At 47.0% G+C, this 26,486-nt stretch overlaps 1 protein-coding gene across 1 annotated transcript in view; it reads left to right on the top strand.

Moving 5' to 3' along the window:
- ITGA10 (integrin subunit alpha 10) overlaps nucleotides 1-26,486 on the top strand; it is a 63,042-nt gene that overhangs the window by 14,752 nt on the left and 21,804 nt on the right. Inside the window, exons 3-14 of the mRNA XM_081175518.1 lie at nucleotides 4,932-5,041; nucleotides 6,261-6,349; nucleotides 9,190-9,304; nucleotides 10,377-10,504; nucleotides 15,682-15,830; nucleotides 16,725-16,875; nucleotides 17,729-17,894; nucleotides 20,011-20,078; nucleotides 21,056-21,200; nucleotides 21,786-21,934; nucleotides 23,503-23,646; nucleotides 24,995-25,198. Of these exons, the coding sequence (XP_081031644.1) occupies nucleotides 4,932-5,041; nucleotides 6,261-6,349; nucleotides 9,190-9,304; nucleotides 10,377-10,504; nucleotides 15,682-15,830; nucleotides 16,725-16,875; nucleotides 17,729-17,894; nucleotides 20,011-20,078; nucleotides 21,056-21,200; nucleotides 21,786-21,934; nucleotides 23,503-23,646; nucleotides 24,995-25,198 (1,618 nt within the window). The remainder of the gene's footprint in view (nucleotides 1-4,931; nucleotides 5,042-6,260; nucleotides 6,350-9,189; nucleotides 9,305-10,376; nucleotides 10,505-15,681; nucleotides 15,831-16,724; nucleotides 16,876-17,728; nucleotides 17,895-20,010; nucleotides 20,079-21,055; nucleotides 21,201-21,785; nucleotides 21,935-23,502; nucleotides 23,647-24,994; nucleotides 25,199-26,486) is intronic.

Genomic DNA, 26,486 nt, shown 5'->3' with positions numbered 1-26,486 from the left:
GGGGTGGAGTATGCCTGTACCCTCTCACAGGTTGGGGGAAAAATTGAGGGAATTCTTTGCATCCGTCTTTATAGTGGAAAATCTAGGGCAGATTCCCAGTGCCTGAACTAACTTGTGCAGGAAGGGAGTCTGAGGAACTGAGGCAGATAGCGGTGATAAGATGAATCTAGGCCTAACAGACACAATGAAAACTGACAAAAGTCCGGATGGAATCCACCCTAGAACTCAAACGTGAATTTCCTAATCATCTAACAAAAATATGTAACTTGGTTCCTCAGATCAGCCTCCACACCTGAGGACTGGAAAGAAGACAGTGTAACACCAATTTTTAGAAAAGGAAACTGGAGGGATCCTTTGAAATTACAGGCTAGTTAGCTGGATGTCTGTCCTGGGAAAATATTGGGGTCTGCTGACCCCAGTGTGCGCCAGCTCTGAAAATGATCTGAACTAGGGGTTGTTAGGACAGGATTTGAAAAATAAAACTGCCAATATCATTATGCTGTTATATAAATCTATGGTGCAACTGCACTAGGAATACTATGTGCAGTTCTGGTTGCCTCCCTTCCAAAAGGATATTGTAGAGCAGGAGAAGGTTTCAGAAAAAAGGCAGCCAGAATGATCAAAGGGATGAAGCGACTCTCCCATGAGGAAAGGTTGCCACGTTTGGGACTTTTTAATTTAGAGGAAAGGCCAAAAAGAAGTGACATGATAGAAGTTTATAAAATTATACGTGGCATGCAGAAAGTGGTTAGAGAAAAGCTTTCCCCCCTCTCATAACATTAGAACCTAGTGGTCAATAATCCAGGTAATAAACTGAAATAGTTATGATGATCATGATGATAAAGATGATTCCTTAAGCATCTCTAGATATATCTCTAAGGGGAGATTTTGAGTGGAAATTTTTACAGAGACTAGGGTATGTGCTGAAACATTCAGCGTTCCTTTTCTAGTGGCAGAGGGGCGGGGAGACTATTTGAATGAAGGTTTTGGTTTTGAGGCCAAGGATGGAAGGAATGAAGCAGGCAATGATTTCCTGACAACGTGTGGTACCTCAAAATCTGTCTTCCCCCACCACACCCTTGAGGCCTAAATGCAGGTCTAAAATCAGCCCCCTGTTGCTCGTTTCTGCCTTTCCTCTGAGGCAGCTTCCACCTCTTCTCTGGCTTCCAGACCTCAGTCCTGCGTCAGTCCTGAATCAGAAAGGGAAATTCCGAGCTGCACCAATGACTTCCCCAATTGTACATCCGCTGGACTTGTTAAAGAACAAAAGAACAAAAGGGAACTGTTGGCAGCACTCGTGCACTTGAGAATAATTCACAGATGGAGAAGAAATTCAGTATATGCCAGACTTCCATATGCTGCCATTAAGGGTGGCCAGGGAACTGGGTCCAAAGATCACATGAAACACAGAGGCACTCAAGAAGAGCCTCTGTGTGCAGCCGCCATAGCTTCTGGTGGGTGTTTGGAGCGTCCCCTGATGGCTCAGAGCCACATGGAGGCTGTCCTGCTGAATGGGTTCACCAGATGTCTGGGCTCCTTAGCTTGAAATGATGCTGTGGGGGAGTTGGAAATGGGATGTCTCATGAATTTATGTTATCAGGGTGAAATATATTTGGAGTCGAGAGTGGATTCCATGCTCTTTATTCAGCTCATAGTGGTGAGGAGGAATGGAAGTTCCTCCAGAATGTCTGCTTTATATACATTATTTACACAATGGGCCTCACGTGATTGGCTCATTCCAGGATTCTCCTGTAAGCCAATCAGGTCGCGGATTCACTTCCACCTGGAGCTGGATTGGGTGGCTCCTGTGGACCAATCAGACTGCTGCATTCTGGAGCCTATTGTTCTAGGACCAATCAGGCTGTTGCATTCTAAATCCCATTGTTCTAGGACCAGTCAGCTGCATTCTGAATCCTATTGTTCTAGGAACAATCAGACTGCTGCATTTTGGATCCTATTCAACTCAGTACATAACACAGGGAGACCTGAGCTTTTGACCTGAAAATGGGATTCAGTGTGGGTTAAGGTTTGCCAACTGATCCAGGCCTTCTCTTGTGGTGTAGAAAGGTTTCTCAGCTTGAAGATAATGCTTGTCATTCTCTGCTGGTGCTACCCACACTGTTAAAACTGCGTCGAATCATAGAATTGTAGAGTTAGTTAGGGACCTAAGAGGTCATCATCTTGTTCAGCCGCCTGCATTGCAGGAACCACAGCTGCAAAATCCACTTGAACGGTTGGCAGCATTTCCTGGAGTCAGAGCATAGCTGTGACGGCTAGAGGTCATTGATATAGCCTTTTCCATGAATTTGTCTCATCCTCTTTTAAAGCCGTCCAAGCTGGTGGGCCTTTTCTGCCTCCTGCAGGAGGATAAAGTCTGCTCCTCCTGCGGTGATTAATTCAACTTCCGCTGATGCATTTAAACTCCCAACAGCACAGGGTGGGTTTCAACGTAAAAATACAAAATAAGAACACAAAATACCTAACAACAACCCCACCCCCAAACAAACCAATAACCCCCTTGCACAGACACATTTAAAAGGCCATGGATTGTTTAATCAGCCAAAGGCCTGGTTATAGAGAAACCTTTTCGTCTGGTACCTAGAGATATGTAATGGAGGCGCCAGGCGAGCCTTCCTGGGGAGAGTACTCTACACAGTGGGGAAGGAAGGAAGGAAGGTGTGGGTCACCCCGGGTGTTACCACTCAGGGGGGTGACAAAATGCCAGGTGGCACTCACCGTGGGGCCTGCAGTGCACCCGAGCCACGCGTCTCTCCCGGGAGAGACGTGGTGGTTTTGGCGCATGTAGGCTCCACGCTGCCCAAATGGTCTGCCCACTGCCTCCCCCCCCCCAGCTGTAGGGCGGCTGAATGGAAGGAGGCAGGCAGACTCCCGAGGCCTCACGGTGTGCCCCGCACCTATGGGTGGTGCGCCCCACCCCTAGGCGCACCTCCCCAGGCGCCCGAGCGTCTTCCTCCACCGCTGACTCTACAAGTGGGGATCCACTGCAGAAAAGGCCCATTCTCATGTTGCCACCCTCCAGACATTTTGTAGAGGGGGCAGATGAAGAAGGGCCTCAGAGGATGAACACAGGCTCTGGGTTTCTTCACAGAATCTTAGAGTTGGGACCCCAAGGTTCATCTAGTCTAACTGCCTGCAATGCAGGAATCTCAGCTAAAGCATCCATGACAGATGGCCACCCCACCTCTGTTTGAAAACCTCCAAGGAAAGAGAGTCCACCACCTCTCGTGGGAGTCGGTTCCACTGCTGAACAGCTCTTACTGTCAGAAAGTCGTCCCCCCCGAATGTTTAGTTGGAATCTCCTTTCAACTTGAAGCCACTGGTTCGAGTCCTACCCTCCAGAGCGGGAGAAAACAAGCATGCTCCCTCCTCCATTGTGATGACAGCCCTTAAGATATTTGAAGATGGCTATCATATCTCCTCTCAGTCTCCTCTTTTCCAGGCTAAACACACCCAGTTCCTTCAAGCACTCCTCATAAGGCTTAGTTTCCAGACCCTTGATCATCATGTGGGGGATTGGTGTTGTATACTCAAACCATCTCGCCCCAGTGAACAACCAGGCCTTCTGAATTCATCTCAGCGATGAGGAGTGGGGCTGACACGCAGTTGCATCTTTTGATACCTCTAGATATTGTAATATGATAGAACATTGGGGTGATACGCTAAATCCCAGGCAGCACCTTCAGAGGAAAACTGGGGAATGCCCTACTTCCCCATAATATATTTCCATCGTATTACCAAAATGAAGGAGGAATCTGTGAGCTTGCTGGCGATGAGGAATCCAGGAATCAGATGCAAAGCTTAACATGATCACTGTTTCCCATGGAAAAGGCATCTCAGAGTGGGCGATGGGGCTGCTGAGCTTGGGGGGACTGCCTTCAGTGAGAAAGTGGGGCAGCGTGTCAGAAACACTTTTGATCCACCCCGCCAAACCAAGAACTGGGTTCTCCAAAGCCAACACTTTGGGGGTCGGTGTGCCAGTAATGTATTGGGGATGCCTCCTTTTCCTTTCTCCAGCTTCTTTCCAGAATCATTGCGTGAGTAGATGAGGTGGTGAGAATAGTTTTCGGGACCCTCTGGGAAAGGGGATGGACAAAATGAAGGGTGGGGGGAGGAATGAGAGAGGGGGAAAGTGAGCAGGAGGAAGGAAATGCAGAGAAATGGGCCTCCCTCTTCTTTTCCCTTCCTTTCTCTCTCCTGCACAAACCTCCATCCAACTCTGTCCTGCCAAATTTCACAGTTCATCATCTAGTTTTCGGTACAGTAATAGTAATACAGTGCTTAAAAACAATAAATCCAAACGACTCTTCTTTTTTTTTGCAAGATGTGATTTCCCTCACAACAATCCTGTGAGGTAATGCAGCACATTCACTCTACCATTTTACAGAGACAGTGCTAGAATAGAGGAGGATAGCTACTTGCTTGATAGGGCCTCTGCCTCCTCTTTTCTGAGGCAGCTCCTAAAAAGCTGCATGGGGTGCAGCAATTGACAGTGTTTTTATAACCCTTAAAAGCCAGAGAATTAGTCAGTGACATGAACCCATGGCTCCTAATTCCATGTGAAACTCCCGTTGCAAAGAACCATGTTTTACCTGCAAAATTATGCCACAATACTCCAGAAAACAATATACAAATGTTGGCATGGTTTCATGTTACTGTGACTTTTAAATCATTTAATGGCATCAGGCAGGATTTTCGGCACCTGCTGAAAACATTTTTGTTTAGACATGCCTATCCAGAATGTTGACATTTTTTTTTAGCGTACCGTTGATTTTAATTATTATTTGAATGTTATGAATGGCTGTTTTAAACTGTGTTTTATTGAGGGGTTTTTTGTAAACCGCTTTGAGTTTTCATTTTATTTTTATAGTCAAGTGGTTTATACATTTAATGAAATAAAGAAATCTCAACAGGATGCTGGTGGGGGCCCCTTGGGATGGGACAGCAGATGACAGAAAAGGTGATGTTTACAAGTGCATTGTGGGAGAGAGGAACAACTCAACGTGCGCCAAAGTCAACATAGGTAGGTATTGACATCATTGCTGAGAAGTACTTGCCCTGCCTCTGTCCCATCAGTTTCAGAACTCATACTGTTGCTGGGATTGGATGGATTAAAGGTTTTATTCAATAAGTTAGCACAGTGTCCCAAAAATGAGTCTAGAAGTTGCAAGTTCATGAGGTACAGCAGGTAAGCTAAGATGTTGTTCCAAAAATTGGGACACCCCCTATAAGGGGCTGGACTGAGGAGAAATGGTGGGAACTGCCCCTCCCCTTCCTGCCCCTTCCCTAGAAGAGGAGGACAGTATAGATTTAGAACAGTGGTTTGCAGAAGGTCATAGTTCAGAGGCTGCAGGAGGGAGAAGCTGGGAAATATTGGGAGAGCATCAGGGGATAGACAGCTAACAGACTGAAGTGTCTCTTGAAAGCATTCCTGACCCCCCTTCTCCCAGAACAAGGCGTGCCTTGAGAGTAATAGAACAGAAAACTCAGAGGCAGAAAGCACAGATCAGCCGACGCAGGGGTGATGTAGAATAGGAGGGACTGAGAGGGTGGGACTTGGAGCAACGCCATTAACTAAGAGATAGCATTCCTTCGTCTCTCTCTGTGAATATTGATTAAACTACTTGGTAAGAATTCTTTGTGTTTTTTCCACTTCTTGGCATCCCACCGTGAGAGGGATAAGATTCCTGGAAGCCTTGACACACACCCTGTCCTTCCTTTTCGAAGAGAGGGACAAATACAGCTATTTGAAAAGTTGAGCTTCTGAGCCTTGAGAGACTGGGCAAGCAATTGGGCACTGAGTGCGCAGTGACTGGTCCAAAGTCTCCATGAGGGTTAAGCACGCATGGTCTGTTCATGCTGGCACTGTGTCCCTGGATTCATAGACTCGTAGAATTGTGGAATTGGAAGGGAGATGGAGCAGAGACAGCAGGACCAGCACACTGTTTAATTTATCGTCAGTTTCCCTGATTTAGGGCTTGTTGTACCCTTCTGTGACCATCCTTAATAAATCCTGAGTCTTGCAGCAGAATTCATGGAGGGTTTGGGGGAGGCAAGGGCAGGCATACATCACGGAGGAGGGTTTTAATGTACAGGGTAGCTATTACCTCTCATTCCAGTCCCAGCCATGATCCGATGCCAGGCTCATATTTTTGTATGTGTCCTCCCCCCCCCTTCCACTTCCTCTTCTTACTTCTCTTCCTCCCCCACCCTCTTGCTGGCCTCTTGTGAACTAAAATTAGGTGACATGGCCCTGCAGAACAACTCCAGGCAAATCAAAAACATGCATTTTGGAATGTCGCTTGTGGCCAACAAAGATGACGGGTTTGTGGTGAGCAATATTTGCGGTGTCTTTTTCTGTATTTAAATTGAAAACACAAACAGAGACAGATGCACAAAAATGAGATCTAGGAAAGGCTGCTATTACTTCAGTGGAAGCCAGGTGAACCGTAAGGCTAGGGTCCCCAACATGGCCCCATATTTTATTTCTAAAATGAAGTTTTGTTTGTTTGTTTGAAAGAGGGGGTGTCTGCCATTTTGGTCTGTCTTTCATTTATTTTGGTATGTGTGTGGTATGTGTACTTTGTCCTTTTGGGGGATAGATTCACATGCACCTGGGGCATCAGTTTATATATGATATCTCCATCAGTCGTCAGTCAAGAGGCTGGTCCCATTCCTTGCATTCAAGCACTGAATTTGTGGTAGCCGGAGGGTTTTGCAACCTGGCTTTGCAAAAAACATTTTGTCATTTTTACCAAAGATAATTAAAAGAGATAGAACAGTTCATTTACTAGGGAAGAAAGAAGTGCATGCATGCATCCTGCAAACAGGATGCAGGGTGTGTTTTGGAAAAGCAGAGTGAAGAAACAAAAATTAGGGATTTTGATGGTACTGTTCCCATTCACCCCACCTCCAGTCTCAGCAAAGCTCCTATGACTTTTAGGAGCCCCGTGGTGTGCTGAAAATCAACAGGCAAGGCAATTCAGTAGCAGAATGGAGCAAGGTTGACAAAAATGTTGCCTTGGATATAGTCAGGATCTATTTATATTTTTTAAAGTAGCGTATTTCAAGAATACTTACTGTGGTTATTTTGTCGTGTCTCATGATAGCTACGGCAATTTTATTGTCACATGACTAACAACAAGCCCGTTGTTGTCCATGGACAAACAGCCCATTTAATTCCTGCTAAGCAAGGGGATTTAATGTGTAGGAGGATCGTGGCCTTGAAAACGAGAAACCGGCAACCTGGGAGAACCATTGTGCAGAGTCTCAAACGTGGCCCCTGATGGGAAGGCAGAGATTGTGAAAGCTCGTTGTGCTTGCTCTGTTTCTGCCTGCCAAAGACTTGCAAGTAACAGCGGGGTGGGGGCCCCCTTCTTTAATGGAGGTGTGCCTGTAAAGATCACAGCTGCAGCCAACGCTGGCACACCCAAAGGAGCTTAATTCCTTCCCTGAACAGCTGGCCAGGGAGGCTGTGGCTGGTATCTAGGGCAGCTTGGCTGGGCGTTCCCTGCAAGCAGAGGGGGCCGTTAGCTGCTGCTTGGCTGGCTGGCATTTTTGTGGTGAGGCTCTTGTTTACTCTCAAAGCCCGCCTGAGCATCTGTTTGAAGCTGGCCTGAGGGCAGCGAGGCCCCGAAAGCCGCTTGAGCAGGACAGCCTTTCAAAGCAGTAAATGAACACTGAGGGGAGCTACAGTTGTTGGTAATGGGACTGAGTCCCGCAGCCCTGACAAGGTTTCCCGAGATGGGACCTGTGAAAAAATGGAATGAATAACTAAATATTCAAAAGTTTTGCACTGGGAAACTTGGAATTCCACAGCCTGTATAATGAATTACATATGTGCCAGCTGTCCCACTTTATCGGGGACAAGCCCTGTTTTTTAATCCGTGCCACTGGTGCAAGAACCGGCCTTTAAACCAGAAATTCCCAAACCTGTTTGGGCTATTTCCCCTTTGGTTCCCTAAACTCAACTCCGGTGTCCCCTATAAAAAAAAGCACCATTCACTAAGGAAGGCGATAACACAATAAAATTCAAAACAGTAACAGTTAGGGCTCATCCAAACTTGATTTTGTGCCACGAAACAGCTCTGCGCTTTAAAGTGCAAAAACCCAAATTGCTGCTTATTCTAATTCAGTGGGTTTTCACGAAGAAAGCGCCGTGTGTGTGTTCGGACACAGCACTTTAAAGCACAGACCTGTGCCTAGGAAGCACAGGGAAAAAGGTAATTGTGGATGAGCCCTTAGTTCCTCATTTATTCAAAACCCAGTTAAAACTATTTACTGTATTTTTCCGTCTATAAGATACCCCCATGTATAAGACGCCCCCTATTTTGGGGGACTTCGATTTAAGAAAATGGGGGGAGATACTATCCGTGTATAAGACGAGCCCAGATTTTGAACATTATTTTAGAGTAAAAAATATAGTCTTATACACGGAAAGTCAGGACACGGGTGGCGCTGTGGGTTAAACCACAGAGCCTAGGACTTGCCGATCAGAAGGTTGGCGGTTTGAATCCCCGCAACGGGGTGAGCTTTCGTTGCTCGGTCCCTGCTCCTGCCAACCTAGCAGTTCGAAAGCACGTCAACGTGCAAGTAGATAAATAGGTACCGCTCCGGCGGGAAGGTAAACGGCGTTTCCGTGCGTTGCTCTAGTTCGCCAGAAGCGGCTTAGTCATGCTGGCCACATGACCCGGAAGCTGTATGCCGGCTCCCTCGGCCAATAAAGCGAGATGAGCACCACAACCCCAGAGTCGGTCATGACTGGACCTAATGGTCAGGGGTCCCTTTACCTATATACGGAAAAGTATGGTAGCTTAATTAATTCAACAAGATGGATTAACTTGATCCAGTGATATCAGCTTTTCAAAGTCTGAGAGTCATTGACACCTCCAGCGCCCCCACCCCACCCCCTTGCCTCTTAGCTCCCCCCCCAGGTAATCCCCACTGCCCACAGGGGGCAGTACCACCCACTTTTAACCCCTCCTGCTTGTACCCAAAACTCTTCTCAGATTCTGAACATGCTAAGAATTGTCTGGCAAAAGAGAACAGGAAGCTGCCTGACTATTGGTCTATCTAGCTCAGTAAAGTCTGGCGGCAACACTCCACTTAAACCAGTTTGCGTCTCCTCTCCAGTGTGGCTGGGCAGGTTCTTATGTCCGGTTCTCTTGACAGGCCTGTGCCCCCCTGTGGTCCCAGGAATGCGGCACGTCCATGTTCAGCACCGGGATTTGCACCAGTGTGGACGAGAACTTCCGCCTGACGGAAAACATCGCCCCAACAGCTCAGAGTAAGTTTTGGTGTCCTGCAATGGTGTGTCAGATTTCTAAAGCGGCCAGCATTGAGGGCCTCGGCTGGAAGCCCTTCTTCTCTCTACTCCCAAGTCCCTCAGAAATAGCTGTTTTGGTCCAGGAGAAAGGGAAGTGCCACTTTGCACATGTTCAGAAGTGCTCTGGACTAGCCAATACGGCACCCTCTTGTGCAGCATTTAAGGTAGCAGGTGATGATAAGAAAGAAGAGAGTTTGGATTTGATATCCCGCTTTATCACTACCCTAAGGAGTCTCAAAGCGGCTAACATTCTCCTTTCTCTTCCTCCCCCACAACAAACACTCTGTGAGGTGAGTGAGGCTGAGAGACTTCAGAGAAGTGTGACTAGCCCAAGGTCAGCCAGCAGCTGCATGTGGAGGAGCGGGGAAGCGAACCCGGTTCACCAGATTACGAGTCCACTGCTCTTAACCTCTACACCACACTGGCTCTCAAGGAGGGCCTTTATCTACCTGAAATCCTGGATAGAGTTGCTGCCTCCCAGAGTAGGCTGGTCTGAACAAGCAGTTTGACTGAATATACGGCAGCTTCCTTTGTTAAAAGCTGTTGGGTGTTTTAGTGATTTGAAATGCAGGAACCGCTGTGAGCATTTAAGTCCCCCCCAAGGTTAGCATTTTTTTCAGCCTGCAGGCCCAGGAGGACTCATTGCAATGATTCCATATGACTCAGGCTCTGGAAAGTCGTGTTGGGACATCAGTCATGCATCGTGTGCCAATGACTTTTCTCCATGGACTCACTGAGGTGGCAGCCTTAGGCCTCTGTTGAATCACTTCAGGCTAGCAGGGCCGTGTGCTATATTTTACAGAGGGCAGACCCCTATTTTAAGAGCGTGGCCTGGTCAAAATCCAGTTTAGGGATTTTGTAAAGGAAGAGAGGGGTGTGTATATGTTTGGAAGTTGCCTATCCCCCATAAATGGGTCATCTTGCTAGTCCCAGCTTTCTGGAGAAAAACATATTTGCCTACCGCTATCCCCCCTGAAAAAAAACAACCCTCCTTTGCCATTGCCTAACTTTCTGCCTTTTCCATTTCATATAGGATGCTCAACTTACATGGACATAATAATTGTTCTGGATGGATCCAACAGCATTTATCCTTGGTATGAGGTGCAGAACTTTCTTAGCAACATCCTTAGCAAATTTTTCATCGATCCAGAGCAGATCCAAGTGAGTTTGCTATTTTGTTTGAAATTAGTTTTTAAATGATCATCCAAACATATATGATGGAAAAAAATGTAAGTTATTTGAAATTGCAGTATAGGCATGGCTACCTATTCATATACTAAGCTACACTTCAGTTTATAAATTACAGTGGTACCTCGGGTTACATACGCTTCAGGTTACATACGCTTCAGGTTACAGACTGCGCTAACCCAGAAATAGTGCTTCAGGTTAAGAACTTTGCTTCAGGATGAGAACAGAAATCGGGCTCCAGCGGTGCGGCAGCAACAGGAGGCCCCATTAGCTAAAGTGGTGTCTCGGGTTAAGACCAGTTTCAGGTTATGAACAGACCTCCGGAACAAATTAAGTACTTAACCCGAGGTACCACTGTATTGTTTCTTTCCATTATTTGTTAAATAGTTATTCTGCAGCTTCACACAGTCAATTGCAAAACCGTCCGCTTCTAGCACTCAGTAAACATATGGGACCACTCAGTTCCACTCATTTAACTCTCCTCTTGATAACTTAGCTTCACAGTAACTTACTTATTCTAAATCAGCTTTCACAGGGCAAAATCACTGTGGAGAAAATCTGCTTTTATAAGGCAACATCACTGTTGCAAACTGGAGATTTGATGGGGGGGGCAGTTCTTGAGGATTCTGTGCTTGCTGGTCTGATGGGAGTTGAAATCCAAAACATCTGGAGGGCAGCAGGTCAGGAAAGGCCAGTATGCACTGTGACTTGTTTTAAAAGGGGCAGAGGGTTGAGAGCCACCCAAGACATCCCTGTGAGAGTCTGCTTGGCTTCCTCCCCACATCCTCCGGCTATGTTGGCTGAGGAAACGCTTAGACACTCTGCTTGGACTGTTTCCCTGACTCACGCATGATGAGAAGGAAGCTGTGCTGGGCCAAAGCCAAGGGCAAGGCATTATTACCATCAACACCACTAGTCATTATTATTGGTATTCTTACACCCTATATTTTTCTAGGCACTGGAGATTAAGAAAGCAACATAGTCCTACTCACAAGCTTATTGTCTAATGGGCAGGGATGCTGTTCCAAAGGACAGGGGCAGCCACACTAAAAGCCTTGCTCTGAGTTTACCGCAAAGCAGGCTTCTGAGATCTTTGGATCTTGCAAGATAAACTCTCCCGCAGACTGTTGCCATCTGCTGGGTGTATAAGGGATAAGCCAGTCCCTCAAGTAAACTGGACCAGAAGTGTATGTTACATGTCAGTGGCAACACCATGAACTTGGCCAGATAGTAAATTGGCAGCCAGAGCAAATCCTGCAAGAAAAGGTCTTACGTTTCAGAATGTAAACTCAAAACATCCATTGCTATACTCAAATGTCAAAGGACCTAGATTTCGCTGACCCAGATTATGGCGGTGGCAATCTGCTGCATCTAGCAATTTTTAAATTTTGACCGTATTTAACTTGTTGCCATTAAGCAATGCTCACCTTTTTGAAGGATAGGTTGCATATAAATATTATATCCCATATGAAGAGTTTGGCTGGTCTTAACAACAGCCATCATTTGATATTTAAGCTACGGAATGTCAAGTTTATGTATAATAATTCAGCTCTGAAACAGAAGGAAACCTTGGCATGCAACGCCACCTTCTCAGTTATATACCCACTACTGTTTCTGAGCAGAATTTTAACTTTTAATAACTCAATTACACTACACATAATAACGTAAAAAGAACCCTTCTGGATGAGACCAGAGTCCCATCAAGCCCAGCATCCTGTTCTCACAGTGGCCAACCAGATGCCTGTGGGAAACCTTCAGGCAGGATCCGAACACAAGAGCAACTCTCCCCTCCCTCCTGCAGTTTCCTCCTGCAGTTTGCCTCCTACTGTGGAGGCAGAGCATAGCCATTGATAGCTTTATCCTCCATGAATTTGTCTAATCCTCTTTAAAGCCATCTAAGATAGGGACCGCCATGCCCTCACGCAGGATGGATTTTCATTGTTTAACTATGCGCCGTGTAAAAAAAAAATCCTTTCTTTTCTCTGTCCTGAGCCTTCCAACATTCAGCTTCCATGAATTCTAGCATTGTGAGAGAGGGAGAAAAATCTCCAGAATTGACAAGGAACTGTGCTAGCGTCTCCTCCACTTCATCAATGCAAAAACTTAAATAACCACAACTTTTAATTAATTCAAAAAAAGTGGAAACCGTAAATTAGATGGAATGTGCCCCTAATGGCCATGTGTGACTCTCAGAGTGTGGCCACGTTCTGGAGTTCACCCCTAATCACTTTATTTCTCCTTGGCCTGTTAGCAGCACGTGCTAGGGTATCGCTTGACCTTTTCCCCATCTCCGTTGCTGCTGCAGGATGGAGCCTGTGCCAGGGCAGAGGCGTGGGACGTTTGAAAACCCCAGCCTGTGGAAAACAGGAAGCTTAAAGAAAACAGGGAGAGGGAGGGAAGGGGACCTGGTTCTGTGTAGGCTCATTGTGAGCGGCAGAGGGGCTCTCTGCTGAGTCAGCATGAGCGCGAAAACCTTCTCCGAGGCTAAGGAAGGGTTGGCAAGAAGGGGAGCGGATGGCAGTTCCCCAAGCAAAACACACCTTTTGTTGCTGCAGATGTTTCGGACTCCAACTCCCAGAAGCTCTGCTAGTCAGCATGGCCAATAGCCGGGGGAGATGGGATCTGTAGTTCAGGGACATCTGGTGGGCTGGGGGGAGGGGAGAAAATTCTCTTTGGGGTTCAGTACAGAGGCTCACATCAAATTCTCTTTTTAAATTTTTTCATTATATATAATTTTTATTAAATTTTCCGTTTTACAGTTTAAAATACTCATTTAAACCTCCTTAAAAGATCAGTGACTTCCCTTCTTCTCTTTCCATTGTTCATTTTGCATATCATAAATCCCTGCATATTTTACAAAAAGCCATTCAGTATTCTATTATTGCACCCATCAAAACTTATTTACACTATTGAAATTATCTTAATGCTGCCAACATTTTCAAGTGTATAAATTTCCCCCCCATATATTCAATAAGGATCTTCTTACTCTCTTATTCTGTATGTTAAATCTGCAAGCTGCGCATATTCTGCCAGCTTAAGTTGCCATTCTTCTTTAGTTGGGACTTCGCTTGTTTTTCTATTTTTGGGCTAGCAAAACATGAGCCGCAGTAGTGGCATACATAAATAACCTTTTTTCCTTTTTTTTTTTTTTTTTTTGGCTCACACAAAGTTCTCAGTTAGTCAGAATTATTCAGAATTGCATTACAGGATAGAATACCAAAATAGCCTGTGGAAGCATTTCCATTAGCACACATCCTAGATGGGCAAAATATATGTCATCTTGGCCAGTTATTTTCCAGTCAACCAACCTTCTGCCGCCTGAGTACCACACTATCTGTTCTTCCAATCAGAGTCCTTGGAAACACTTCCTCAAGTTTTTTGCTGTACAGTGGTACCTCAGGTTACATACGCTTCAGGTTACATACGCTTCAGGTTAAAGACTCCGCTAACCCAGAAATAGTGCTTCAGATTAAGAACTTTGCTTCAGGATGAGAACAGAAATTGTGCTCTGGCGGTGCGGCGGCAGCAGGAGGCCCATTAGCTAAAGTGGTGCTTCAGGTTAAGAACAGTTTCAGGTTAAGTACAGACCTCCGGAACGAATTAAGTACTTAACCTGAGGTACCACTGTACATGCAGAGCCCTCCTTGTACCTTATCTAGAGTTGTTTTTCACTCTTAACAGTCAGTGTTAGGTTTCCTCCTGAATCCAGTTTTGTGGCCATACAGCCCTCTTACGTAGTAACACTGGTCATATTGAGTTTTGCAGAATTTCTACCTCACCCTGCCCTTTGCAGTTTCCCCCTCTTTGCCCTCTCCACTGGTGCACAGTCATGGCCAAGTAGCCTGTATCAGCTGCTCTCCTTTATAATAATATCATGCTTATCATTCATGTAGCATGAATTCTTTTCACTTATGAAGCTCTTTCACATTTTACTTGGTGAGCCTTACTGCAGTCTTGACCTTTATTTATTTTTTATAAGATATTTATTAAAGTTTCCAATTTTATACAAACAAAAAACAAAAAACAAACATAACAATATAAAAAAACACATAAATTTCACAGCCTATTTTCTTATAGCTTATTTCCCCGACCTCCTCGTACCTCCCCTTCTTGTATCCCCAGATTAAGTTGTTTATACAGCAAATCCTTATCTCAACATCTTAAATTATTATAACTTCAAATTCTTACTTCTTAAAAAAAAAAGAAAACCATTTTATCATAGTTACAGCTTGAAACCACTTAATTCCAATCCAACATCATTCAACATTCCTTAATTTTGCAATATTTTTGTAAATAGTCCTTAAATTTTCTCCAGTCTTCTTCTGCCGACTCTTCTCCCTGGTCACAGATTCTGCCAGTCATTTCTGCCAATCCCATACAGTCAATCAGCTTCATCTGCCATTCTTCCAGAGTGGGTAGGTCTTGTGTCTTCCAGTACTTTGCGATTAGTATTCTTGCTGCTGTTGTGGCGTACATAAAAAAAGTTCTATCCTTCTTTAACACCAATTGGCCGACCATGCCCAGGAGAAAGGCCTCTGGTTTCTTTGGGAAGGTATATTTAAATACCTTTTTCAGTTCATTATAGATCATCTCCCAGAAAGCCTTACTGCAGTCTTGACCTTTAACTGCAGTATAATTATTAGCTCCAAAACATAATAATACACACACAGACGTACATATAACACAGATATATTATTATTCTTTCACTTATATCCCACCTTTTTCTCCAAGGAGCTCAGGGGGGTGTGCATGGTTGCCCTCCCCCCACAACAACCCTGCGAGTTAGGTTTCCAGGGGACAATTTGTTTGTAGAGGTCTGGCTTTATTTTATTACATACTTTATTACATATGTCAATAAGCAATAACATGGTCTGTCCCCTCTCTCTGCTTATCAATGGATTTGGTTGATCCAATACTATAGGATGCAATTCCTCTTTAAGATTCTTTCCACCCACAGCATGCATGGTTTTATTTTATTCTATGTTTAAAATCCTCCTCATCTTTATATTTTAAATTACGCCAGCCTGGTGTGTATTTCTTTTTCTTAATCCAATGATGTCTTCTCTTTCAGTCACTTTTCTTGCTTTCTTTGTAATAATAAAAAGGAAAAAGGGGAAAAAAACCCCAAGCAAACCTTTCTCTCCTTGTAGGTTGGGGTATTGCAGTACAGCGAGGTTGCTGTCCACGAATGGACTCTGAAGGATTACCAAACAGCAGAGGAGGTCATTGAAGCCGCCAAAAACATCAGCCGCCAGGAGGGGCTCGAAACTAGGACAGCGTCTGCCATTCACAAAGCCTGGTGTGTGTTTGTGTTTGTGTGTGTGTGTGTCTCTTGAGCCTGACAGAGACAGACAAGCAGGAGCCCAGCTCACGTCGAAAGAGGCATTTTGCAAAGAAGCAAGTGGCTTTATTGGGGTCTGTGTGTTGTGTTCTGAATGAGCTCTGATGGTCTGGTGTGTATGGACGCAGCATCTCTCAGCCTGACCTACCTCACAGGGTTGTTATGAGGATATAACAACAACAACTTATTTATACCCCGCCCATCTGGCTGGGTTTCCCCAGCCACTCTGGGTGGCTCACAACAGAATATTAAAAACATGATAAAACATCAAACATTAAAAACTTCCCTAAACAGGGTTGTATTCAGATGTCTTCTAAAAGTCACATAGTTGTTTATTTCCATGACTTCTGATGGGAGGGCGTTTTACAGGGCGGGCGCCACCACTGAGAAGGCCCTCTGCCTGGTTCCCTGTAGCCTCGCTTCTCACAGTGAGGGAACCTCCAGAAGGCCCTCAGAGCTGGACCTCAGTGTGGGGTGGAGACGCTCCTTCAGGCATACTGGGCCGAGGCTGTTTAGGGCTTTAAAGGCCAGCACCAACACTTTGAATTGTTCTCAGAAACTGGGAGCCAATGTAAGACTTTCAGGACAGGTGTTATAGAGCCTTGTACAGCACCTTGGAGGAAAGATGGGAAGGAAAAGCAGCAAGTAAATAAATAAATTCTGCATTTCAACATGGTTTGTGCATCCTGGCAGATGGTGCTCTGGTGAGTCGGATCTGTTAGGCTTCCATTGGTTCTGGTCTGAATGGCAGACAAATTCTTGCCCACCGCCACTGTCTCCAAGAAACGCCATTCTCAGAACAGGAGTGCATCTCAGTTATCCTCCCTCCTCACCTCTTGTTTCTCTCTTCAGCACAGAGGCCTTTAGCCCAGAAAGAGGTGGGAGAGAGGGAGCCACCAAGCTGATGATTGTGGTGACTGACGGGGAGTCCCACGATGGCGAAGAACTCCAAGACGCCCTGGAAGAGTGTGAGAAACGGAACGTGACACGCTACGCCATTGCAGTGAGCATGCACTGGTGCCAGGAGGCTTTTGGGTGGCGGCAGTGATGTGGGTGTGCATGCGTGTGAAAAAGAGAGGGAGCAAGGGCTGAGAGAGGTGCCATGTGAAAAAAAGTTCAAAGCAGGTTCTTCTGCCATGATTCCACGTTTAGCTTCCTTCCTCCTTGACAGATAATAAGGACTTCATTACTAAATGGTTTCAGTACTAAATTTAATATTGGTTCATTCCAATTTGCATATGAAGGAGCTGCAAATTTATATATTTAATGATTTCAGTGTGAAAGAGGCAGAAGTTGACATGCTCTTCTGAGATAACTAGCAGAATCTATTGCTTGAATCTTTTTGTATTGCTCTCTCTTGGTCCCCACTATTGTATTCATCCCCCACCCACCCAAATATTTTCAGGTGAGTTTCAAGTAGGGAGGTAAGAAGGGCATTGCTTTCTGTCTCACCCTGTGTTCCTCCCATGCAGCCCTTGCTTCTGTTCTCCTGCAGTCCACCCTTTTCTAAAAACAACATTATTCATCTCGCTTTCCACCATGGCGACATAAATTACATTATTCCACCTCATTAATTTCAGTGCAGAGGAAGCACAATGCAAATGGTGGTGGTGAGGGAAATGTAACCAACTGCAAATTGTTTGTGGACTGAAATCAACAACAACAGTGAATACCAGTCATATCCGCTGGATTGATTCCCGTTTCAGACATTAAACAAATAAGCAAACGTGGGCAATTTTCTGCTCCCGTTTCCATTTTCTGCGGAATTCTCTTGCACCCTTAGTTGTCATGATGTGTCATAATGAGCACTTTTTGCACCTCAAACATTTTTTGAAAAATGGCTTTTGTTCCCTCAGGTGTTGGGGCACTACATTCGGCGGCAGAAAGACCCGGACTCTTTCATCAACGAGATTAAATACATTGCCAGCGACCCTGATGAGAAGTATTTCTTCAACGTGACTGATGAGGCGGCCCTGAATGATATTGTGGATGCCTTAGGGGACAGGATATTTAGCCTTGAAGGTTCGAGAAGGGGGAGGGTGAAAAAGGGGGGAGGCTACCACCAGATTCCCTGTGGTTTATGAAAGTTAAACAAAATGGAGTGCAGAAGAAGTGTTAGTAGGAAGCTCTCTAACACCTCCTTCATAACAAGTTGCCAGCTGACTTTGTAAACTTCAGTATGAGTGGGGCACAGTGCTGGCTCAAACCTTAAGGGCCCTCAGCACTGGGGCCCTCTTCTGCAGCAATAGCACCCCTGTTGGGCTTACACGGTAGTGGCCACAGTCCGTGTCGGGTGACCCTTCATTTTAATTTCCCGCAGTACCCTAGAGCAGTGTTTCCCAACCTTTTTTGGGCAAAGGCACACTTGTTTCATGAAAAAAATCTCGAGGCACACCACCATTACAGCCCCGTGACGTCAGCGCGCACCATCACGCCGGGAGGGACATGAATTGCTAGCAAATTACATAATCACCTCCTTGAGGGCTGGCTCATCTTCTCCAAAGGCAGAACCCCATTAATTAACAGCACAGACTCACACCATAGCCAAGACGAGGGGGGAAAACCTCAGTCATGCACAGTCATGCACATGTGGGGGCTAAATGAGGACGAAGACCGGGCAGAGAGCAGGGTTCAAATCACCCCACCTGGCCAGGACAATCCCTGGGTGCTCCCTTGGGCCACTCGCCTGACCCACCTCACAGGGCTGTTGCGAGGATAACACGGGGAGAACCATGCGCGCCCCCGGGAGCTCCTTGGAGGAGAAAGCGGGCGATGAATGCAATGCACGAAATATATGAGAGGCGACCAGGTTTTGCAGGTGAGGGGCCCCCGCCAGCCTCCGCTTCCAACACCCGGCACAACGACGCCGAAGTTTCCCCCCGGGCTCGGCTCGGGGAGCAGCGCTGCTCCCCCCCGGCTCCCCTTCGCCCTCCCGGCTCTCTCTGCCACCCACTGGGGACCCCCCTCACCTGCCAAGTCCGGAGCGCCGGTGGAAGTTGCATGCATGCATGCAGGGCGCCGCGTTGCCATTGCATTGCACTGCACTCCATGCAACGCCTGCACACATGCATTGCCTTGCACGCCCGCCAAGGGGTCTCCCCGCGGTCCGATGCGTCCCCTCCGGCGCGGATGCAGCATTGCAAAAATAACCCCCCCCGACGCAGCCCTACCTGGGGGGCAGCCTCCGCCGCCGCCGCTCCGCCTCCGCGGGGATCCCCGGGCTCCATCCTGCCGCCCGATCTCCGTGGGGGCGCAGGCAGGCTGCGCGGGGTCTGCGCGGAAGAGCCCCTGCCCGCCCGGCCGGCCACCGCCGCCGCCGCGCTCATTCCATGGCCGGGAGAAGAGCGCTTCAAAGAAAACGCCCGGCCCGCCAGGCCACGCTGGGAAACGTAGTTAACGCACCCCGCGCGGGCGCGGAGCCCAAGGGCGAGGGGACTACGGATCCCGGCAGCCCCCACGCCGGGGACGGAGGGGGAGAGGCCGGGTGCAGGGATGGAGGGACGGGTGGGCGAGCGAGTGAGTGAGTGGCAGCCGCCAAGCCTTGGCCGAGAGCCAGGAAGGGCCTCCCCGGAGGAGGAGGAGGAGGAGGAGGAGGAGGAGGAGGAGGAGGGAGGCGCAGAGCGGGAGGGAGGGAGGGAACCCCAGGGGTCATCTAGTGACGGCGCCCCAATCGAAAATTTGACTTTAAAAAAAAAAAATCTTTCGAATTTTTTAATTTTTCCCGCGGCACATCAGGCAACATCTCGCGGCACACTAGTGTGCCGCGGAACAGTGGTTGGGAAACACTGCCCTAGAGTAACAGGACATTGGGAGCACTGTGGAGGATTTAAAATAGTGGCTTCCTTTGCCAAAAGCTGTGTGGTGATACCAGACAAGCATAAGATTCTCTGCTGAGGGAGATTTGGATAAATCTTATAATGGGGGGCATTTACAATGGAGAATTGGCAGGGCAGATTAAGCCCCTTCCCTCCCTCCCTGTCAGTGCTCACCTGCTATTTCAGCAAACAGAGCACACCTTGTTCATTTATCAATCTGCCTACTATATCTTACTACTTTGTTGCTTTTCTACTAAAAGAAAATACCCAAAGAGGTGTGCAACTATTAACAGATTTCTTCTCCCCCCCCCCCTTCTCCTCAGGGACCCGTGAATACAGCTCATTTGAGTTGGAAATGTCTCAGATTGGCTTCTCTATGCACCTCCTTGAGGTACGAAGATACATTGTGGTGCAAAGTGTGGTTCTCAAACCTTCCCTCATGGACCATTTGAAAATTGCCTCGCCACTTAAGGATTGTTCTGCCTGTTTGTAGCTTTTGTAATGCTGTATGACTTCTATTTGTAATGTTATGGGCTTCAGAGGGTTCGGTCTGGATGACCCCTTAAGATCCTTTCCAAACCTGGGATCCGGTGTATCAAAGGCTAGAGTCTATAGAAGAAAGCTGACTGAAGTGAGCAGACCAGTTCCCATGTCAAGATAAAGGCCTTAGCTAATCAGCTAAGTGCCCGTCATTCGCATCTTCAAGGAGTGAGCTCTGTTTCCATAGAGACAAATAGCGAGACTTGTCTCACTTCACCAGGCTGAATACCTCAGCATCCTAGGAATGATAGGACAAAGCAGGGAGTTGTGGGTGAGAGTTTGGCTGGTGCTGGAAGCTGGATACACAGAGATGTGTGTGTTCTGTGTTGGATTTCGGCCTTGCCTTGAAATCTAATAGGAAAGCAGGATCTCTTGGGGTACGAATGCTGTGAGCCCCTCCATCCTCCATGCTCAGGTTGTATAAATGTGTAAATACAATCATATACCCATTGTTGACCTTCAATCCAAGACAGCCAAACCCTGGTTAAGCAGGCACCATTATTTTTTACATAGCTCTGAATTAAGTTCATGGGTCTCTCTGTTGGTCCACAGACCACAGTTTGGGAACCACAAAGGGTAAACTGACACGCCCAAGTTTAGCCAATGTGATGTCTTCCTAAGGTAGTTGGACTTCATCTCCCATGAGCTCTTGCCCAGTGGCCATTACTGCTTGGGGCTGATGGGAGTCATAGTGCAACAGCATATGGTACACCCCCTGCTGGCTACCTCTGGTATCACTGCGTGAAAGGCAGGGGCAAATGGTTTCGGCTGCAGTCTTACTTGTGTTGTCTGGCTGGACTGCTTATGTATCTGCTTGTTCCCTGGCAGGACGGGATCCTCTTTGGCATGGTAGGGGCATATGACTGGGATGGCGCAGTCTTGAAGGAGAGCAGGAGTGGGCGGTTCATCCCGCCAAGGGAGGCCTTTGAGAGGGAGTTCCCCCTGAGGCTGAAAAACCATGCAGCCTATCTGGGTAAGGAAGGATGCCGCTTCCCATTATACAGGGAGGGAAAGAGTGGAGACCCACAAAGGGCACAAAGATAAAATCAGACCACCTGCAGGATCAGGCCAGAGGTCCTTGTAGCGCAACATCATAGAGGCCTCTGGGAAGTTCACAAGGAGATCAGGAAGCCAGTAGTCCTCCCCTGGTATCCACAGGTAGACTTGCCCTGTACATGGAGGTTTCATTTAATAGTCAAGGCAGTTGGCAGGCCTGTTCTTCACCCCATCTCCCCAGTTCTCAGTGGCTATTTGTTTCCAAAATCAAGGTGATAAAATGATCCCAGCATGTTTCAAGCACGGCTCCTGTTCAGAATAGAAAACTAAAGTGAGAATCATTTGTTTTGTTTGTTTGTTAAACCACTGGCTTATGTAGGATGAATAAAAGCAAGGCAGTCCTTGCTTTCCCCTTTCACCAAGTGTGTGAGGCTAGTCATTCCTTGTCCCATTTTGCAGAAAGAAAAACTTAAGGCTGTGAGTGAAAAGCTAGCCAATTAGTTCAGGGCAAAACAAGAGTCCGCACAGCTTTATTATTTCTCTCTCTCTTTTCCTTCCCCAGGATACACAGTCTCCTCTATCAAGCTCAGGAACGGGAAGGGGCTGTATGTGGCTGGTGCCCCCCGCTTCAAGCACAAGGGGAAAGTGATCCTGTTTGAGATGAGCAGCGATGGCAGCGTAACCATTTCCCAGGCCCTTACTGGGGACCAAGTGAGTTTCGGGGCAGTGGAGATGATAGTAGCTGATTTCTGGAGTGACAACCGCATCCCTAGAGACTTTGTTCTTTCATTCCCGAATATGTGTGCAGTTACTGAGAGAAGAGAGTAAAAGACAGTCTGTACATGATCAGAGACGCTCATCCCTTTCATACAATCTCACCTGCTGGCTATGGCTGAGGCCCAAACTCATTATGGTGGGACAAGGCAGGGGTTAGGGGTGCTGCTCCTTAGAGGAGGGAGATTCAACCCTTCCACTATCGTCGCAGGCACAACAAGAACTCGTGACGCAGAACTTTGGGGTCCAAATAGATGGAGGTGGTTTCCAGCACAATTTATAGCAGCCAAGGATGGGTTGGGGGTGAGGGAGGTCATTATGGATTGGGGACTGAACTGAAATACCCTCTGCACCTGAATGTAAATACCTGAATGTATTGTTTTTTTTCTACAGTGCCATCTATGCAGGTGGTGCTTTATAAAGAGCAGGTTTTTGAAAACTCTGAATTCCTCAAGATTCTGAGTCTTGCCTGACCACACACACACGCACACAATATAGATAGATAGATAGATAGATAGATAGATAGATAGATAGATAGATAGATAGATAAGATAGATAGCCATGAAATTGCCCCCTGGACCTCTGAGTTTGCATCTAGGTGTCTGGGGGTGCATCTTTCTTTATTGAGATCTGGAAATGTGTAAAATCAGGCTTAATGTGCAGGATTGCGCTGATGTCCAGTGCAGAAGAACTTGTGCAATTCTGACATACAGTGGTGCCTCGCAAGACGAAATTAATTCGTTCCGCAAGTTTTTTCTTCTTGCGAGTTTTTCATCTTGCGATGCACGGTTTCCCATAGGAATGCATTGAAAATCAATTAATGCGTTCCTAGGGAAACCGCCTTCAGACCAGGTCCGGGGACAGTCTGTCCCCCGACCTCTTCTGAAGGCTGGGGGGGGGGGGGACAAGGGCTTTTCTTCCCACCCCCAGCATTTTAAAAAACCCCGGGACAGCGGAGGACTTCTCCGCTGTCCGGGGCGATCTTAAAATGCTGGCGGGCGGCATTTTAAAATCGCCCGGGACAGCGGAGGACTTCTCCGCTGTCCGGGGCGATGTAAAAGCCCCTGGGAAGGCAGGCAGGGGGGACAAAGACTTTTGCCCCCTGCCCGCCTTCAGAAGAGGTGGGGGGCGGGGGGCGAAAGTCTTTGCTCCCCCCCCGCCTGCCTTCAAAAGCCGTCCGCGATAGCGGGAAGCGCTTCCCTGCTATCCCGGACTGCTTTTAAAATGCTGGCGGTGGGGAGCAAAGCCATTCGGCCCCCGCCGGCCTTCCTGGACCTCTTCTGAAGGCCGGAGGGGGGGAAAGGCTTTGTTCCCCACCACCAGCATTTAAAAGAGGTCCCCGGAGATTTCCCTATGGGCTTTCGTCTTGCGAAGCAAGCCCATAGGGAAATTCGTCTTGCGAAGCGCCTCCAAAACAGAAAACCCTTTCGTCTTGCGGGTTTTCCGTCTTGCGAGGCATTCGTCTTGCGAGGTACCACTGTAGCAGGTGGCGTCTTTCTCTGCAGATTGGCTCCTACTTTGGCAGTGAAATGTGCCCGGTGGATGTGAATGGAGATGGAATCACAGACGTACTGCTGGTGGCTGCCCCCATGTATCTGGGCCCACAGAACAAAGAGACAGGCCGCGTTTACATCTACAAAGTGGGGCAGGTGAGTGTTGTTGTTTTGGTTTTTTAAAAAACCTCTTTTTTATTAAGGGTTTTCTATAAACAGTTAGCAGGAATATAGACAATAGCAATGGGAAACGACAATGGCTCCATCATCATACATTAGCACAATACAGCAGCAGCAGCAACAAAACAACAACAAAACAACAACAAAACAAATAATAATAATAATAATAATAATAATAATAATAATTATTATTATTATTATTATTATTATTATTATTATTATTATTTATTTATTTATACCCCGCCCATCTGGCTGGGTTTTCCCAGCCACTTTGGGCAGCTCCCAATAGAATATTAAACAGAATGAAACACCAAACATTAAAATTTCCCTAACATTTGAGTTTATCCTGGCAATGAAGTAGACAAGGAAATGTCCCTCCAGGAAGTTCCCAGCCACCTTCAGTCACCTAACAGATGAATGGGTACCAAGTTTGAACAACTTTATTAGGGCTACTCCTCTGGCTCTCCTGCATTCTTGAGTAAGCTTATCATTGACTGCTAATTGGCAAACTCTCTCCTCCCAAGTGTTAATACTAAGGCTGACCACTCCCTTCCAAGTTCGTGCCATTTCCAGTCTGGCCTCTGCTGAGCAAAGAAATATTTTTCACATGGGAGAGGTGCTTACAAAGCCAGTAAATTTCAAGCTCTTCTGACACATGACCCACCTGGAACCTCATCCTGCAACAAGAAGTGCAACACTTATATTGTGGCACTCAACCTTCCCCAACCTAATGCCTTCCCTCCCAGATGTTTTGGACTACAACTCCCATCAGCCCCTGCTAGAACGGCCAATGGTCAGGGATGATGGGAGCCGTTGTCCAAAGCAATGCCATGTTTTCGTTGGCTGAGCATAGGTGCTTTATCCCGGGTCAGATTGCCCAGGACAGTACTTTGTTAGAATTCGCTTTCCAGGATCTGAGGCAGAGAAGGATCTTTCTCATCAGCTGCTATCTGAGATCCTCTAAACTGAAGATGCCCCGGTTGAAACTGGGACCTTCTGCTTCAGTCCTTAGCATAGCTGTCAACTTTCAGATTTGAAAATAAGGGATCAGCAGCCTTGAAAATAAGGGATCAGCAGCCTCACCTGTCCCAGGGACAGTCTACGGGATATCTAACAGTCCGGGATAGCAGTGGGAAGCAGCAGGAAATGGCGCTGGAATAAGGGAATTTCCCACAAAAAAAGGGAAGGTTGACAGCTATGATCCTGAGCCTTCCTCACAGTGCTTCACAGCACACCATTATGGGGGAGGGGGTTTTCTATCCTGAAGCCAATGCCCAACGGCTCCACTGTGCCTCCCATTTTAACCATTCTCCCTCTTCTGAAGTTGCTCGTGTCTTTCAACGGGACCCTCCATGCCGACCCAAAACCTCAAGATGCTCGTTTTGGCTACTCCCTTCTGGCTGTCCCTGACCTTAATCACGACAGCTATAATGACGTTGTGGTGGGCGCGCCGCTGGAGGACAACCACCAGGGGGCAGTCTACATCTATCATGGCTACCGCACCACAGTGCTGCCCCGCTTCAAACAGGTGAGTGGGAGCCAGTGTCCAGCTCCAGTGTTTGAGTGCTCCCCACAATTCCAACAGCTCTTCCCACTAGGACATTTCCCCCAGTGTTTAGCCAAAATCGGTGCCCCTTGCCATTTCCACCCCCAGGCCCTGTTCCTATTCACTTCCCATTATCTGGGGGCCTTAAGATGGCATTTGTGTTTTTAGCAGGCAAATCACACTGCTGGGTGATGTTCAGCTAAGATGCCCATGTCCTTTCTGTGCTCCTGCCAGGCCAAGTCTCCCTCCCTCATCCTAAACGTGCGGCTTCTATTTTATTTTATTGCCACTAAATGCAGCGCTTTCACATTCGACTCTGTAGTATCACAAGCTGTTTTAGGTTTCAGCTCCAACCTGTCAATATCGTTTTGATTCTTTTTTTACCTTTGGTAAATAACTATTTATTTCATTTTTAACCATGACAGTACACACAAAAATGTATCAACGAAAACCAATAGCAAAAGAGAAGAGTAAAATGTAAAAGAGAGAAAGAAGAAAGAAAACCATAGATAACAAAATTAAGCAATGTCCTCGTACCATTTTGATTTTTGATTCTGATTCTCTCACCGCACTAAGTTCAGGACAGATAAAAGAAAATCCAGCACGTAGTTTAACTATGGAACTCTCTGCCACAGGAGGCAGGGATTGCTACCAACCTTGATGACTTTAAAAGAGGGTTAGACAAATGAATGAAGGAGGGGGCTGTCAAAGGCTACTTGCCACGAGGTCCGTGCTCTTCCTCCACTCTCGAAGGCAGTGATGCTTCCGGATATCAGTTGCTAGAAACCACAGAAGGGGAGAGGGCTCTTGAGTTCAGGTCCTGCTTGACGGTTTCGCATTGGGGCATCTGGTTGCTCACTGTGAGAACAAGTTGCTGGACTAGACGGGGTCTCCTTCGGCCTGTTCCAGCAGGCTCTTATGTTCAGTGTGGTGGTTAAGAGCGGTAGTCTTGCAATCTGGGGAACCGGGTTCGCTTCCCCGCTCCTCCACATGCAGCTGCTGGGTGACCTTGGGCTAGTCACACTTCTCTGAAGTCTCTCAGCCCCACTCACCTCACAGAGTGTTTGTTGTGGGGGAGGAAGGGAAAGGAGAATGTTAGCCGCTTTGAGACTCCTTAGGGTAGTGATAAAGCAGGATATCAAATCCAAACTCCTCCTCCTCCTCCTCTTCCTCTTCTTCTTCTTCTTCTTCTTCTTCTTCTTCTTCTTCTTCTTCTTCTTCTTCTTCTTCTTCAGTACATTTGGAACTACTGCAGTGAGAGCTCTTACAG

Source organism: Podarcis bocagei, assembly GCF_964188305.1.
Source record: "Podarcis bocagei genome assembly, chromosome: 16".
NCBI lineage: Eukaryota > Metazoa > Chordata > Lepidosauria > Squamata > Lacertidae > Podarcis > Podarcis bocagei.
This window is presented reverse-complemented; position numbering and strand designations above follow the sequence as displayed.